The 12,393-nt window shown below is 55.2% G+C and overlaps 1 protein-coding gene across 1 annotated transcript; it reads right to left on the bottom strand.

The window, feature by feature from the left end:
• Nucleotides 1-8,108: 8,108 nt before the first annotated feature.
• ADAD2 (adenosine deaminase domain containing 2) lies at nucleotides 8,109-12,065 on the bottom strand (the record flags this gene model as incomplete). The annotated part of the gene is made up of 11 exons (XM_081108360.1): nucleotides 8,109-8,213; nucleotides 8,300-8,468; nucleotides 8,706-8,949; nucleotides 9,047-9,297; nucleotides 9,420-9,587; nucleotides 9,673-9,823; nucleotides 9,920-10,045; nucleotides 10,136-10,250; nucleotides 10,510-10,670; nucleotides 11,618-11,761; nucleotides 11,870-12,065. 11 exons carry the CDS (start codon nucleotides 12,063-12,065, stop codon nucleotides 8,109-8,111), a joined length of 1,830 nt encoding a protein of 609 aa, XP_080964486.1.
• Nucleotides 12,066-12,393: the final 328 nt, after the last annotated feature.

The following is a 12,393-nucleotide window of genomic DNA, read 5'->3' as shown; positions in this document are numbered from 1 at the left end:
AGGCCAGGACCTCAATCCAGGACTTCCTTCCATGGGCCTCGGCTGACATGGCCTGGAGAACAGCAGCCATCGACCATATGGTGGTACGTTTCCGTAGCTCGGGGGCAGCTCCTGAAGCTAAGAGGGACTCAAGGCCAAAATTGGGGTGGTTGTGATTCCTGAGCCTCCTGGCCACCACAATCCAGACTGACCTTATCCAGGTCTTGTCTTTTCTCCTCTCCCTGCCCCTCCCTCAGCACACCTAGTGTTGCTAGGGTAAGTCAGTCTCCATTCTCATTTCCTTCCCAGCAGTCTCCAGCATCCCACGATGGGGTCCAGACTCCTGTGAACTGAGCCTACAGAGTCCCGTCCATCCGTCCCCAAAGACCCTCTTTCCTGGCCACCCCAGCGCCAGGAACTGGAGTGGAGGGTCCAGTCACTGCAAACAGTTCTCCTCACGGCTACCAATGGTTTCCTGGCGTAGCCACCTTCCCCCAGCTCTGGAAGCTCTTATCCAGGAGGACAGACTGGCCTTTCTGCATTCTCCGTGTTAAATGGCACCGTGGCTGCAGCCTGCCATACTTCCTGGGTTGCCTGGGACCTGGGCAGGAGTGCCACTTGCCAGCACAGCAAGACCTCCTTGGCCAACTGGACTTCTGGTGGGACATTCTCCAACTATCCAGTCCTTGGCCTTGAAGGCGAACTCTTGTGGGGCTCTGCATTGTCCCTTGAGAGGTCTGTTCCTGCTGCTGGTTCCTCCAGCACTGTGGGGACCTAGGCTTTCCACCCTCCGCTAAGCCACCAGGGACACGGCGTGGAAACAAGGGCAGCCTTAGGATCTGCCCCTCACCGCCCCTTGGGCCAAGCCCTTGATGCCAGAGGACAGGCATCCTCGGCTTATATTTAAATGTATCTATTTATTTATCCATTCATTCACTAACAAATTTGGCCCTTTACATGCAGTTAGGAGGCAGATGTAGGGCCAAGTCATTCGAGATAAAAGCAGTGCACGCTGAGTGAGACCAGAGAGGAAAGAGCAAGGAATTCTGAGCATTGGGCTCACAGAGGTTCTTCACAGAGACACAGGAAGGGTTGAGTTTGGGGGGATGTTTGGGAGACAAAGCTGGGAAGGTGGGGTGGGCTGTGGGTGCTGTGCAGGGGATTTGGAAGTTTGGGTAAATGGAAAGGAGATGTTGGAAATGCAGAAGGAAGAAGTGATGTGAGTGGACTGCAGGAGTGAGTGATGATGATCGGATGGGATGTGGGAAAACTGGTTTGGAACAGAGAACAGTTGAGTAATTCAGGTGAGATGAGAGGGCCCACCTCCTGTGAGTTATTCATGGTACACGGTGATGAAAATCCTGGCATCTTGTCTGTTGTTTCCCAGCAAAGCACACCTGGGAGAGATCTCAATTGCACCTCCCATGAGCGACTTGGCTACTTCCCGCTCCAGCTCTGCCTATCACTGGGACTGGCTTCCACCAGGCATCTCCATTTTCCTCTGTGCCACGTACCAGGCATTTTTTTTTTCATACCAGGTATCTTAACAAAAATGTGCAGGGACTGAAAGAAAAATAGGTGAGCTCATCACCAACATTACGAGGTTCTATAGTTTACACACCCAGTGGACATTATTTACTAAATCAGAAGTGGAAAATTGGAATCAATTGCTTATATGTGGGGCTTAATTAAATGGTCTGTTTTTTCTCCCAGTAATGTTCTGGGGGCTAGTCTAGCCTCCTGGAGCAGACTTTCCTTCATGCTGATTGGATGTCGTAGGGATGACAAGCGAGTTGCTAGGCAGTTTCTTTACCCCTATTGGCTGGAAGGAGTCTTGTAATTCCCAGAAGGGCTTGTTTTATCTGAGGCCAATGGGTGTGACTGTAACCAAAGGGAGAAATTTGCCAGCTGTAGGCAAAGAGCAGATGGCCTTTACTTCAAGCCATTTTCATGTTGCATTGATACATCTCTAAGAGATAACTTTAAAATGTTTTTTCAACATCTCTCTGGCCAGAGTTGAGCCTAAAGAGTGACTTGGGAATGGATGGGTTAATTTTTCAATGCAATGCAAGGGGGCTCTACCCACTGACTCTATTTAGGACTTGAGAAATTGGTAACTGGAAGGCCTGTCAGAAGACATTCTGAGCAGAGAGTTTCTGTGAACCTCTGGAGATTATGCATTTCAAAGTGCACAGCTTTGAAATAGGGTCCATTGATTTAGTCAGATCCTCAAGGATTCCATGATCCCACAAAAAGAATAAAAAAGTTCTTAAGTAGATCACCTCTTGCATTTTAAGATGGAGAGACCAAGGCTCAGAGAGAAAAAGCCACCTGCCCGAGGCCACCTAGCCAGTTCATTTAGTTAGGCCAAGTCTCCTGGTTCCCAGCGGGACGCTCTTTATAGTATATCATGCTGCAGCTCTGAGGCTGGTATGACACTGTACCCAAACCCTCAAAGAAAATAGTCAAGACAAGATTATAACAACACTCTGCCATGCTTTCCTGAGCAGAGTAGATAGGGTTGTCTTGGGGTATCTTGGGTACCAACTCTCACCCTTCCTTCATTGTATAACGGTGGACCTGGAAATTGATCCCATGAAAAGGGTGGATGAGATGGTGGTTAAAGGCCTTCTCAGCATGGACAGTCTATGATTCTGGGAAGTACAGTTCATTGCAACATTTTATACCATGGAGGGGCAGGTAAGAACAAGGAGAAAGGTTCGGAAAAGCAGACCATGGCCACTGACTATCCATAAAATTGCTCCCTTAGCAAAAATCAGTGAGTCGTTTAAATAGCTCACTGACATCTCTGTAAAACAGCTGCCTGCCACGTTGCTACCCACCCCACCTGAGCCCCTCACCCCACCCTGACCCCATGCCCCTCAGCACCTGGCTGCATGGCTGTTCCTGCTTCAGCTGCCTGCCCTTCTCACCATTAAACTCCCTGCCTCCTCGTCCTCGTATTGAAATGCTAATAATGGGCACCACTTATTGAATGATATTTAGGCACCAGGCAAGTGATTTTTAAAAAATATTTTTATTGATTTCAGAGAGGAAGGGAGAGGGAGAGAGGGACAGAAACATCAATGATGAGAGAGAATCACTGATGGGCTGCCTCCTGCACGCCCCCTACTGGGATCCAGCCTGCAACCCAGGCATGTGCCCTGACAAGGAACTGAACTGTGACCTAGTTCATAACTTGACACTCAACCATGGACCCACGCTGGCCAGGCAGGCAAGTGATTTTTTTAACATCTTATTTGGAAAAAGATGTTAAACTCACACACACAAAAACGTGGCAAGAACAAAAATAGTACATAGAACACTTGAATACACATCTTTTTGAAACGTGTTGCCTCATTTGCTTTATCATTTGCTTGCTCCATATTTTTTATTATACATGCAGGGCATGCTTTTCTGGACCACGTGAGAGTAAGTTGACTGCGTCATGCCCTTTGCTTTCAGAACGTTAGGACATGGTAACTGAAGGCCTATCCGCAGACACCCGCCCCAGGCCTCTTAGCTGAGAGTTCCCGTGAGGTTCTGTGACCTCTGGAGATGACCCCCAACAAAGAATGTGTATGTTACGTTGTTTCAAAGTGCAGTGTCCAGAGATTTCGATTCTCAAAGGAATGTATGATTCCCCCTCAAGATGAAAGGATAGGAAGCTCTGAAGTAAACCAGGCCCTTCATTATAAGACGGAGAGCCCAGGAAAGCCCAATCCTCAGGAGATTCTCTTGTAAAACACGTGCAGTCATCCACGTCAGCACATTTAACTTGGATGCAATAGTTTAATCTAATTTACCGTCTGTTCCAATTGTGTCAGCTTATCTAATAATATCCTCGCTAGCCTTTCCCCGCAGGACAGGGTCCAGCGCAGGGTCGGATACTGCATTTACTTGTCCTGTCTCTTTAGTCTCCTGTGATCTAAACCCGTCCCCAGCCTTTCTTTGACGTAGATGACGCTGAGCTTTTGGACGCATAGACACCCTCCTTTGTATAGAACTGCTCCGTGTCTCCTCGTGCTTGGATCGAGGCTACGCACTCCCGGACAGGCGCTGCATTCGTGAGGTCGTGTCCCTCTCTGGGTAGCACAACCGGGGACACCATGCTTTCTCCAAGGACAGATGAGCCCTTTATTTAGGAGGTAACCCCAGGAGATTCTGGCAGGGAGTGGAGAGCGAGAAAGGGAGGGAGAGCTGGTATTCAAATAAGAAACACAATTACCTTCTGCTCCTGTGCAGGCCAGACAGAGCCTGGCTGAAGGCCAGGTGTGCGCAGGTCACCTGGGGCTGCCTCTGTGAGAAGAGAGTGTCTGCCTCGTAGGTGAGCTAGTCCCTGAGACTCAGAGCAGGTGACCTCTTTCCACCTGCCACCAGGAGGGGACCCTGCCAGCTCCGGAATGCCTGCCTCATCGATTCTTAGAGCAGCTAAACGTGCCGTTAGGGTCACCAGTCCCAATCTGCCCATTTTGCTGCTGTGGACACAGAGGCCCAGGGAGGGGACTTAATGTGGCAAGTCACACAGCCAGGGGTGGCAAAGCCAGGACTCATCCAGCATTTGACACCTACCCAAGGGGCACCTCCAGGAACACAATGTCGGTTAAAAAGAGAATGAAACCAAGGACGCCGCAGGCTGTCTCGCGGGCCCTGTGGCTCCTCAGTTGTCCGAGGCAACCTTGGCCGAGGCTGCACAGAGCCGGGCCCTGCCTCAGTGCAGCCTGCTCTGGACGTCACATGGAGAATGTGTGACTGTCATTCACCTTTGCTGTAAGGGGGATGGAGCCGAGGAAAAGGGAACAAATTTGGGCACCCTGAGCTAAAATTAGTCAATCTTGCTGTTCCGAAGGCTTGCCTGGTACTCTGCCAATGACCAGCTTGGAATAAGATCCCCTGGAAAGTTCAGTTTCACCAGGCACCTGCCTAACTAATCTGCTGGAACGCACCCCCCCCCCTCCCCGACACCAAGAGAACATTAAACAATATTAAGAAGTGATGTTGTGGCCTCTCTGGTGTATTGGGGCAGGTCTAACCGCAAGGCCTGCTGGGCTGACCTTGGGATGTGGGAGGAGGTGAGAGGATCCCCCGAATGAGGGGTGGCAGGGGTCAGGGGTCAGGGGTCTCCTATCCCAGCGCCACCGCCAAGTCAGAAGTCAGGAGGGGCAGCTGTTGGGTTCTGGGGCAGTATTTCTTAAGTGCCTGCCATGTACCAGACCTTGTTCTAGCTCAAGGAGACAGTAGTTAGCAAGACAGATGCTAACTACCTTGGCTGAGGCTGCACAGGGCCAGGCCCGGCCCCAGGCAGCCTGCTCTAGATGTCACATGGAGAATGTGCGATGGTCATAACTCCCCTTTGCTGTGAGGGGGATGGGAGGAGGGAGATATGAAGGCAGACCACAAATAAGTCAAGAAGGAAATAAACAGGTAAGTCCTAGGAGGAAGAGGGCAGAGTGGGAGTAACCATACGTGGAAGCCGAATTTGAACAGGCTTCTGAGGTTGCAATGGATTTGCCAACGTCTGGTTCCCCTTCCAGTCTCCCTGCAGGTAGGGGAGGCAGGGCCGAAGTTCTGGTCTGGGAATGTGGAAACACCCCCTGCATGATCCTCTATGCTCTCCCTCCTGCAAGTTGCATACAGACTCAAGGAATACTCAAAGCCCGAAGGCAGGGTTAGTGAGCCACATCCAGCCCGGAGCCTGTGTTGTAAGGGAAGTTTTACTGAAACACAGCCAGGCCCATTCATGCGGATATTGCCTATGGAGCTTTGGGGCTACAATGGAAGAGCAGAGTCATGCAACAGAGGCTGCTAAAGACTTCAAGCTGGAGATATTTACTCTGGCGCTTTGCAGATGTCTCACTTTTGCTCTTTCCTGACCAGAGGTGGGAAATGCAGAGGGTGCGGGACTGCATGGTGCAGCAGGTGCCCGAGGTCCAGGAGAGATCGCCAGGGCTCAGAGCTGCAGGGAACAGAACAGGAGAGTGAGTGTTGGCACAGGCTCCCTGGAGGAAGCAGCATTTGAGTCGTGCCCAGCCAGGTTGCATCTCCTCTTGATTTAAATATGCCAGTGTTGGCAACACTTCACCCAGAGGGGATCAGGCCAAGGAGACGCTAACAGACTCTCCACGTCAAAAGCAGTGCTCCTCCTCACTCTGCAGGAGGAAATAAGCTGAGTCAAGGGAACTGAGCGAATTTTGTGTAATGGGGACTGTCTGGGGAGGAAAGGAACGGACGGGCAGATTTATGCAAAGTGGGGACAAATATAACTTCCTTGGCAGAACACAGCAGAGTTTATGTCATTTTGAAAAACTTGTTTACCCAGTGATTATGTGATTAATGAATATCAAAAGGCTCATTGCATAAAAGTGCAGTTTGAATGGCTGTTATATTTCTAGATTTGGTTGTAGTCACCCTTGCAGCACAAAAAGTAAATCAACTTAAATTATCTCCTGGGGAAAATAATGTGTAATAAATGAGCTAATCAATAGGCTTGGGAGTTTTAAAAATCCTCTCCATCCCCAAAAACATAACCACAAGAAACATCATTTCAAGGTTGGCCTTAGAAGTTGTTTTAAACAGTAAATAGTAAATAGCTGTTTGCTCAAACAGAACATCAGTGCTCACCTGGCTTTTGAGGCCCTCCCTTCTAGTTCAAACTTCCCTCCCTCTGCTCCTCCTCCAGGCCTTTGCACACGCACAGTCCCCAACACCCGTCTTGCTCCTCGGCTTGGACTCCCCTCTCGTGCCCTCCCACCAGCCACTTCCTCACCCTCTGTATCTCCCACCTCTGGTCAGGAAAGAGCAAAAGTGAGACATCAGGGCTAGGAGGCAACTTTAGGAACCAGCATCCAGTTCTCGTTTTACAAAAGAGGCTGGGAGTTTTGTCCAAGGTCACAGAAGCAAATCCAGCAGCGGCCCAGCAGTGGCTGGGACTGAGAACTGGAAGTAGATGCCTGCGCGGGAACTGCAGCCCCACCTGACGGGTGCGTTTCCTCACCTGTGAAATGCAGCTACCGTACAGAGTTGGCGGGAGGCTTCGCTTCCCAGAGCTGCCATACAAGGTACCGCAATCTGGGTGCTTTCAAACAAGACATTTATTTTCCCACAGCTCTGGAGGCCAGAAGTCTGAAGTCAAAGTGCTGGAAGGGCTGGTTACGTCTGGTGCCGAGGAAAAGCCATTCCATGCCTCAGCCCCCGCTTCCTGTGTCTCCAGGCATTCCTTGGCTTTTAACAGCATCACTTCCATCTCTGCCTCCCTCTTCACATGGCCGTCGTCCGTGTGTCTGTGGGTTTCCTCTTTTAAGGGCCCCTGTCATTGGATTCTGGGCCCACCCTAATCCAATATGACCTCATCTTAACTAATTACACCTGCAAAAACCTTGTTTCTAAGTCAGCTCACTTATACCGGTTTCAAGTAAACATGAATTGGGGGGGGACACTCTTCACTCCAGGACACCGCAGGGCTCCACGCCCTACCCACTTGCAGAAACCCAGGGGACCTTAAGGGCAGGGACTGGGGCTGCTCTCTGCCCAGGGCTCCGCCCCCCCTCCTGCCTGGGGACTAATGCCCACACCATGCAGGCACCCTTCAACACGGGTGCTCACACCCAGGAGGCTGGCTCCATCAGACGCAGGGGGACCCAAGAGTAGGCACCGCCCTTCTCTGCCACTTGTCCCAGGTGGAGCCCTGGGAAAGGGAGGGAGGGTGCAGCCTCCATCACACCTGAGGAGGATATGCTCCCACACCTCTGCCAACAGTCTGGACCAACACGGCACAGCCTCAGCCTCCCCAAGCCACGGCGGGTGCAGCGATAAAGCAGTTCTGTGAGGAGGGGATCCCATGGGCTTCTCTCTTCACAAATAAAAGGACCTCAGGCTACCCCTCCCACCAAAACAGCCAACAACACATGGGAGGACCAGAAACAGCTTCTTTATTCAAGAAAGAGCGTCTTTATTCAAGCCCAAATCTGCAGCCGTCCCCACCGCTCCGCCATACCAGGCAGGCCCCTCCCTCCAATCCCAACTTCACACTGTGCACCCACCATTCTCCCCCAACCACTCCCCTCCCCCAGAAAAAGCATTCCTCCAGTGGTGTCCAGCTCAGCTCAGGACCTCGCCACCAGAAGTCTGTTTCAATTCCTGAATTTGCCCACCAATGACTTCGACGGCCAAGCCCCCAGGCCCTGCTGTTCCAGGAGGAGGGACAGCTGCTGGCGTGCTTCCTGGTAGGGCCCAGCCTAGGGTGGGAGATGAGAGGGGTGGAGAGAGGGTGCTTGCTAGGGGTGCAGGAGAAAGAGGGCTGGGGGAAAGGGAAGGAGCTGACCTTAGCCTCTTCATAGGTCTTCAAGGCCAGGAGGTGGGACTTGCCGAGAGCTTGGGCAGCCTGGCGGAAGGCCCGGAGAAAGGCTGCCTTGCAGAGGCGGGAGGGAGGCCCGCGGACAGCACTGGAGGTGCAGAGAAAGGACGTGAGGTCAGAGGAGGGAAATGATGGACTGAACTAGCAGGTCTGCACCGTGGCCCTCACACCATCGTTCATGTGATGACAATCTCAGGGGTGTCAGGGGGTGGCACGGGGTGGGTGACGGAAGCCCCGCATGGTCACACTGCTGTAAGAGGCTGCGCTGGGATTAGAACCCAACCTGTAACTAGATGTGTGCTCTTATCCCACGGCAGGGGGATGGGGATCCCTCCCCACCAGGCCTCTTCATCCCCCCACAGGCCCTTCTCACTCAGCTTTCACACGTCCGGTAGTCACATCCACAACCTCGATATCAGGGTCCCCCAGGCTCCAGTTGAGGCTCAGGTCATGGCAGGTGTTGGAGGTGGGGTTCAAAGGAGCCACAGGGGGGCCCGCAAACAGGTGTAGCATGGAACGGGTATACGGAGGTGGCAGGCATGACCCCGAGACCCTGTCCAGGTTGGGCCGGGTATGGATGGCACTGCTCAGAGTGGGGGGGTCATGACAGGGGTCAGCTGTGGAAGCAGGAGGACAGACAAGGTCTGAGTCACCACCCTCTTCCACAGCCCTCCCAGAGCCCACCTTCCACCTCAGGCCCCTCAGGTTCCTCACCCAGGACTAGGCTGGTGGCATAGAGGGGAGGCAGGAAGTGGGCCAACAGGGCGCCACCCACCCCCAGCATGGTCCAGCGTGACAGCTTGTCGCTGGCCGAGAGGCAGCCCACGTGGGTGTCCCGGACCGTGGAGGACATGTAGCACACGGGCTTCAGCTCCCCTCGGATGTGGGCCTGCAGGCGGAAGGGGGCGCTGTGCAGCAGGCCGCTCTCAAAGGACCCTGGCGGCGGCGCTGGCGGTGGGGGGAGGCTGCAGAGGCAGGGGACGAAACAGGACATTGGACACTGGAGTCAGGACCGCTCTTCTGACCCCACCCAACACTGCCCTTCCCCACCCATTCCCCCAAGGGACCCCACAGGGGCTCCACATACTAGATGTCGTGAGCAGCTCCCTTGGGGGTATTGCTGATGTAGAAGTGTATGAAGATCCGGGGCTTGAGGACAAAGGGGAACCCAGGCCCAGGCTGGGGGGTCAGCACAGACTGCTCCCTGCCCTTGGGACCACCCTTTGTCGCCAGCAAGAGCTGCCGATACAAGAATCTGGAAGAGACAGGTAAAGGCGCAGCTGGGAGATGCCGCTCCTGACTGGGGCCTCCGCCAGTGGTCCCCCTAGCCCACCCTTCACCTCAGCAGGGCCCGGCGGGCAATGACCAGGCCATGGCAGTCGTGGAGCTGCCGGCCTGAGAACTCCAACCAGCCAGCACAGCTGCTGCTGCCTGTACCCAGTGCCACCAGCTTGTAGATCTCCTTGGTGTGGCTCCTGGCCCCCGGGACCTCTGCAAGGAAAAAGCAGAGACAGTCGGGCCTAAGCAAGGCAAGAGCCCATGGGGCCTGAGGTGGCGGGGGGCGGGGGGTGGCAGGGCAACCTCTACCTTTCTCCAGGATGACAGCAGCCACAGTCCCCTTACAGGCCCAGTATGGTGAGGTCTCATTCACCAGGCGGTCAAAGCCAGCGCTGACCACAGCTGCACAGCGCTGCTCGTGGGTCAGGATGTTCTCTGCACATGAGGGAGAGGGCAGAGGTGGGAGCCCCACAGGCCGTGCCCCTCCCCTCGCCACAGGGGTCAGGTCAACAGGGGCCCACCTACCTACACTCAGATCGCTGGGTGGTGAAGGCTTGCTGGGGGCCTTTGGGGACTCTGGAAGAGAGACAAGGGGATGGGTCGCCATGGGTGCCGGGGTCCGCCCTCTTCTCCTTTGTCCCTCAGGAAGCCAAGAGGTTCCATTGTTGGGTGGGGTCATCTTCCTGAAACCAATTCCTGGCTGCCCCTCTAGCAGGCCCTGCCCCCAGGATGGGCAGGCCTCAAAGGACATTAGTGCAAGGATCAGTTCACGTGCCCCTCCCCAGCTCCCTACTGGCCTGGTCCTAATGCCCGGATGGCCTCCGCAGCAACCCAGCCTACCCACACACATGCGCATGTGCACAGGGTTTCAGCCCCACCCCCAGCTGGGGCTCCGTCACCCGGTTACTTGACCCCTCACCTGGGCCCTCCAGCTGGCTCTGGATGTAGCTGAGGGCAGAGAGAGCTGCCTGCTGCTTGGCCTCCTGCTTGCTGTTGGCAATGCCCACGGGGCAGGCCACCCCATCCAGTTCCGCACACACAGAGAAGGGGAAGCAGGGGTCTAGGGAAGGAGGCGGCTGTGAAGTGGTGCCCTGCACTTCATGTCTGTCCGGGGCCCTTTCTGGGGGGGCCACAACCTCTACCCCACCTGGGCCGCAGCTCTGACATCGGACACCTGGGTGGCCACCCAGGAGACAGGCTGCGACTCCTGCGTGCCTTTGTGTTCTGGGCCATCAGCACACAGAGGATGCTCACCAGCCCCTCTGAGTAAGCCTGTAAGACCCCGTTTTACAAGGGGCAGGCCGTGTGCCAGGACCCAAATCCAGGGCCGCGCTGCTCTCAGGGTGATGGCCCTGAGCACAGAGCACCCGCTGCCGTTCCGCAGACACGTGGCTCCAGTTCTTCTACGTTGGAAAGTTCCAACTAGCAAACACTATCGTTTCAGGTGTTACTTATGACACAAAAGAGACACGAAAATCCTAGAACTGGGATCACTTGGTTAAAGGGCATAAACCTATGTCAGTTCATGGTAGCTGCTGGTACTTGCTGCTTCGCTGTTTCCCAAAAGGACTGCTGTTTTAAAGGAGAACCCCCTCTCAGCACTGCTCACTAGCCTCAGATTCACCTGCTTTAAAAGGGCATCAGGAATGCATCTGGGAGATGCAGACGGAAGGCTGGCATCAGAAAACCAGCACACAGCAGCCAGCACAGTAGTAAACAAGTCTGGCCACAATCGTTATTAAAAATGAGGTGTCAGTGTTATAGAGAACAGGATATTCAAATCATCTCCAGACCTGCCAGTTAGATGTTCAATGTAGCTGGTGGTCCTCGCACCATGCTGCTCACAGCCGTGTGTGAAGGTGGGGGGTGGAAGGTGGAGGGGGTAGGGTGGGGGGTGGGGATCAGGGTTCTGCCTCAGGTCCCAGGCTCAGGCCCCGCTCAAGGTTCCCCTTGCTTCATCTGGAGTTGTCCTGGGACCTGCTGCCCTCCCAGGCCGCCGGGCCTCACCTGCCGTCTGGTCCTCCCGGAAGATCAGGGAGACTCCCAGGTTGGCCGCGTACTGTGTGAGCAAGGCCACGGCCTGGCCAGGCGGCAGGTCTCTGAGCTGCAGGCCCAGCTGTCTGGCCGCCTTCGTTAAGTCCCCAGCGAGCCCTGCAGGGGGGATAGAGACCCTCGGGAAACTTCCCATCTGTCCCCCCGCGTCTTCCGGGGCCTGAGCTGTGCCCAGTCCTCCGGCTCCGGCCCTCCCTAAGGGCCCACCGACCTCCGCAGCGGAGGCCAGGGCCTGCCCACCCCCCTCATGGTCCTCCATGCCGGGGACAGGCGGCGGCTCCCAGGAGTCCTGGCCCCGGCTGGCGGAAGGACGCCTGGGGCTGATCTGCAATGAAGCTGCCAGGCGGAGCTTCCTGCGGCCACCATCGTCGGCGCCTGGTGCCGTGCTGGCCGGGGAGGCCATGGCCGGACGCGAGGACCGGAGGGGACGGCGGGCCGACTGTGCCGCTCGTGCCCTTTTACACGAGCCAGGCGCCTCCCACCTGGGGAGCACGTGGTGCAGCGTGCAGTGCGCGTGCGTGGGAGCTCAGCCGCCTGCTGCTGGCCAATGGGAGCCCGCAGAGCTGAGGCGGACAGTGCTCCCAACCATAGGGTGGCCAGTCTCCTGGACAGTCGTGGCCTGGGTGGGTTCCACTTCCGGGCAGAGCTTGGGGGCGGGGTCTGGGGGCGCTCTGCTCTGGGGTGGACCTGCCCCCGCTCCCCAGTCCAGCGTCCACCTGGCTCCTGTGCAA

The sequence above is a fragment of the Myotis nattereri genome (genome assembly GCF_964212035.1).
Source record: "Myotis nattereri genome assembly, chromosome: 15".
Classification (NCBI taxonomy): Eukaryota; Metazoa; Chordata; class Mammalia; order Chiroptera; family Vespertilionidae; genus Myotis; species Myotis nattereri.
This window is presented reverse-complemented; position numbering and strand designations above follow the sequence as displayed.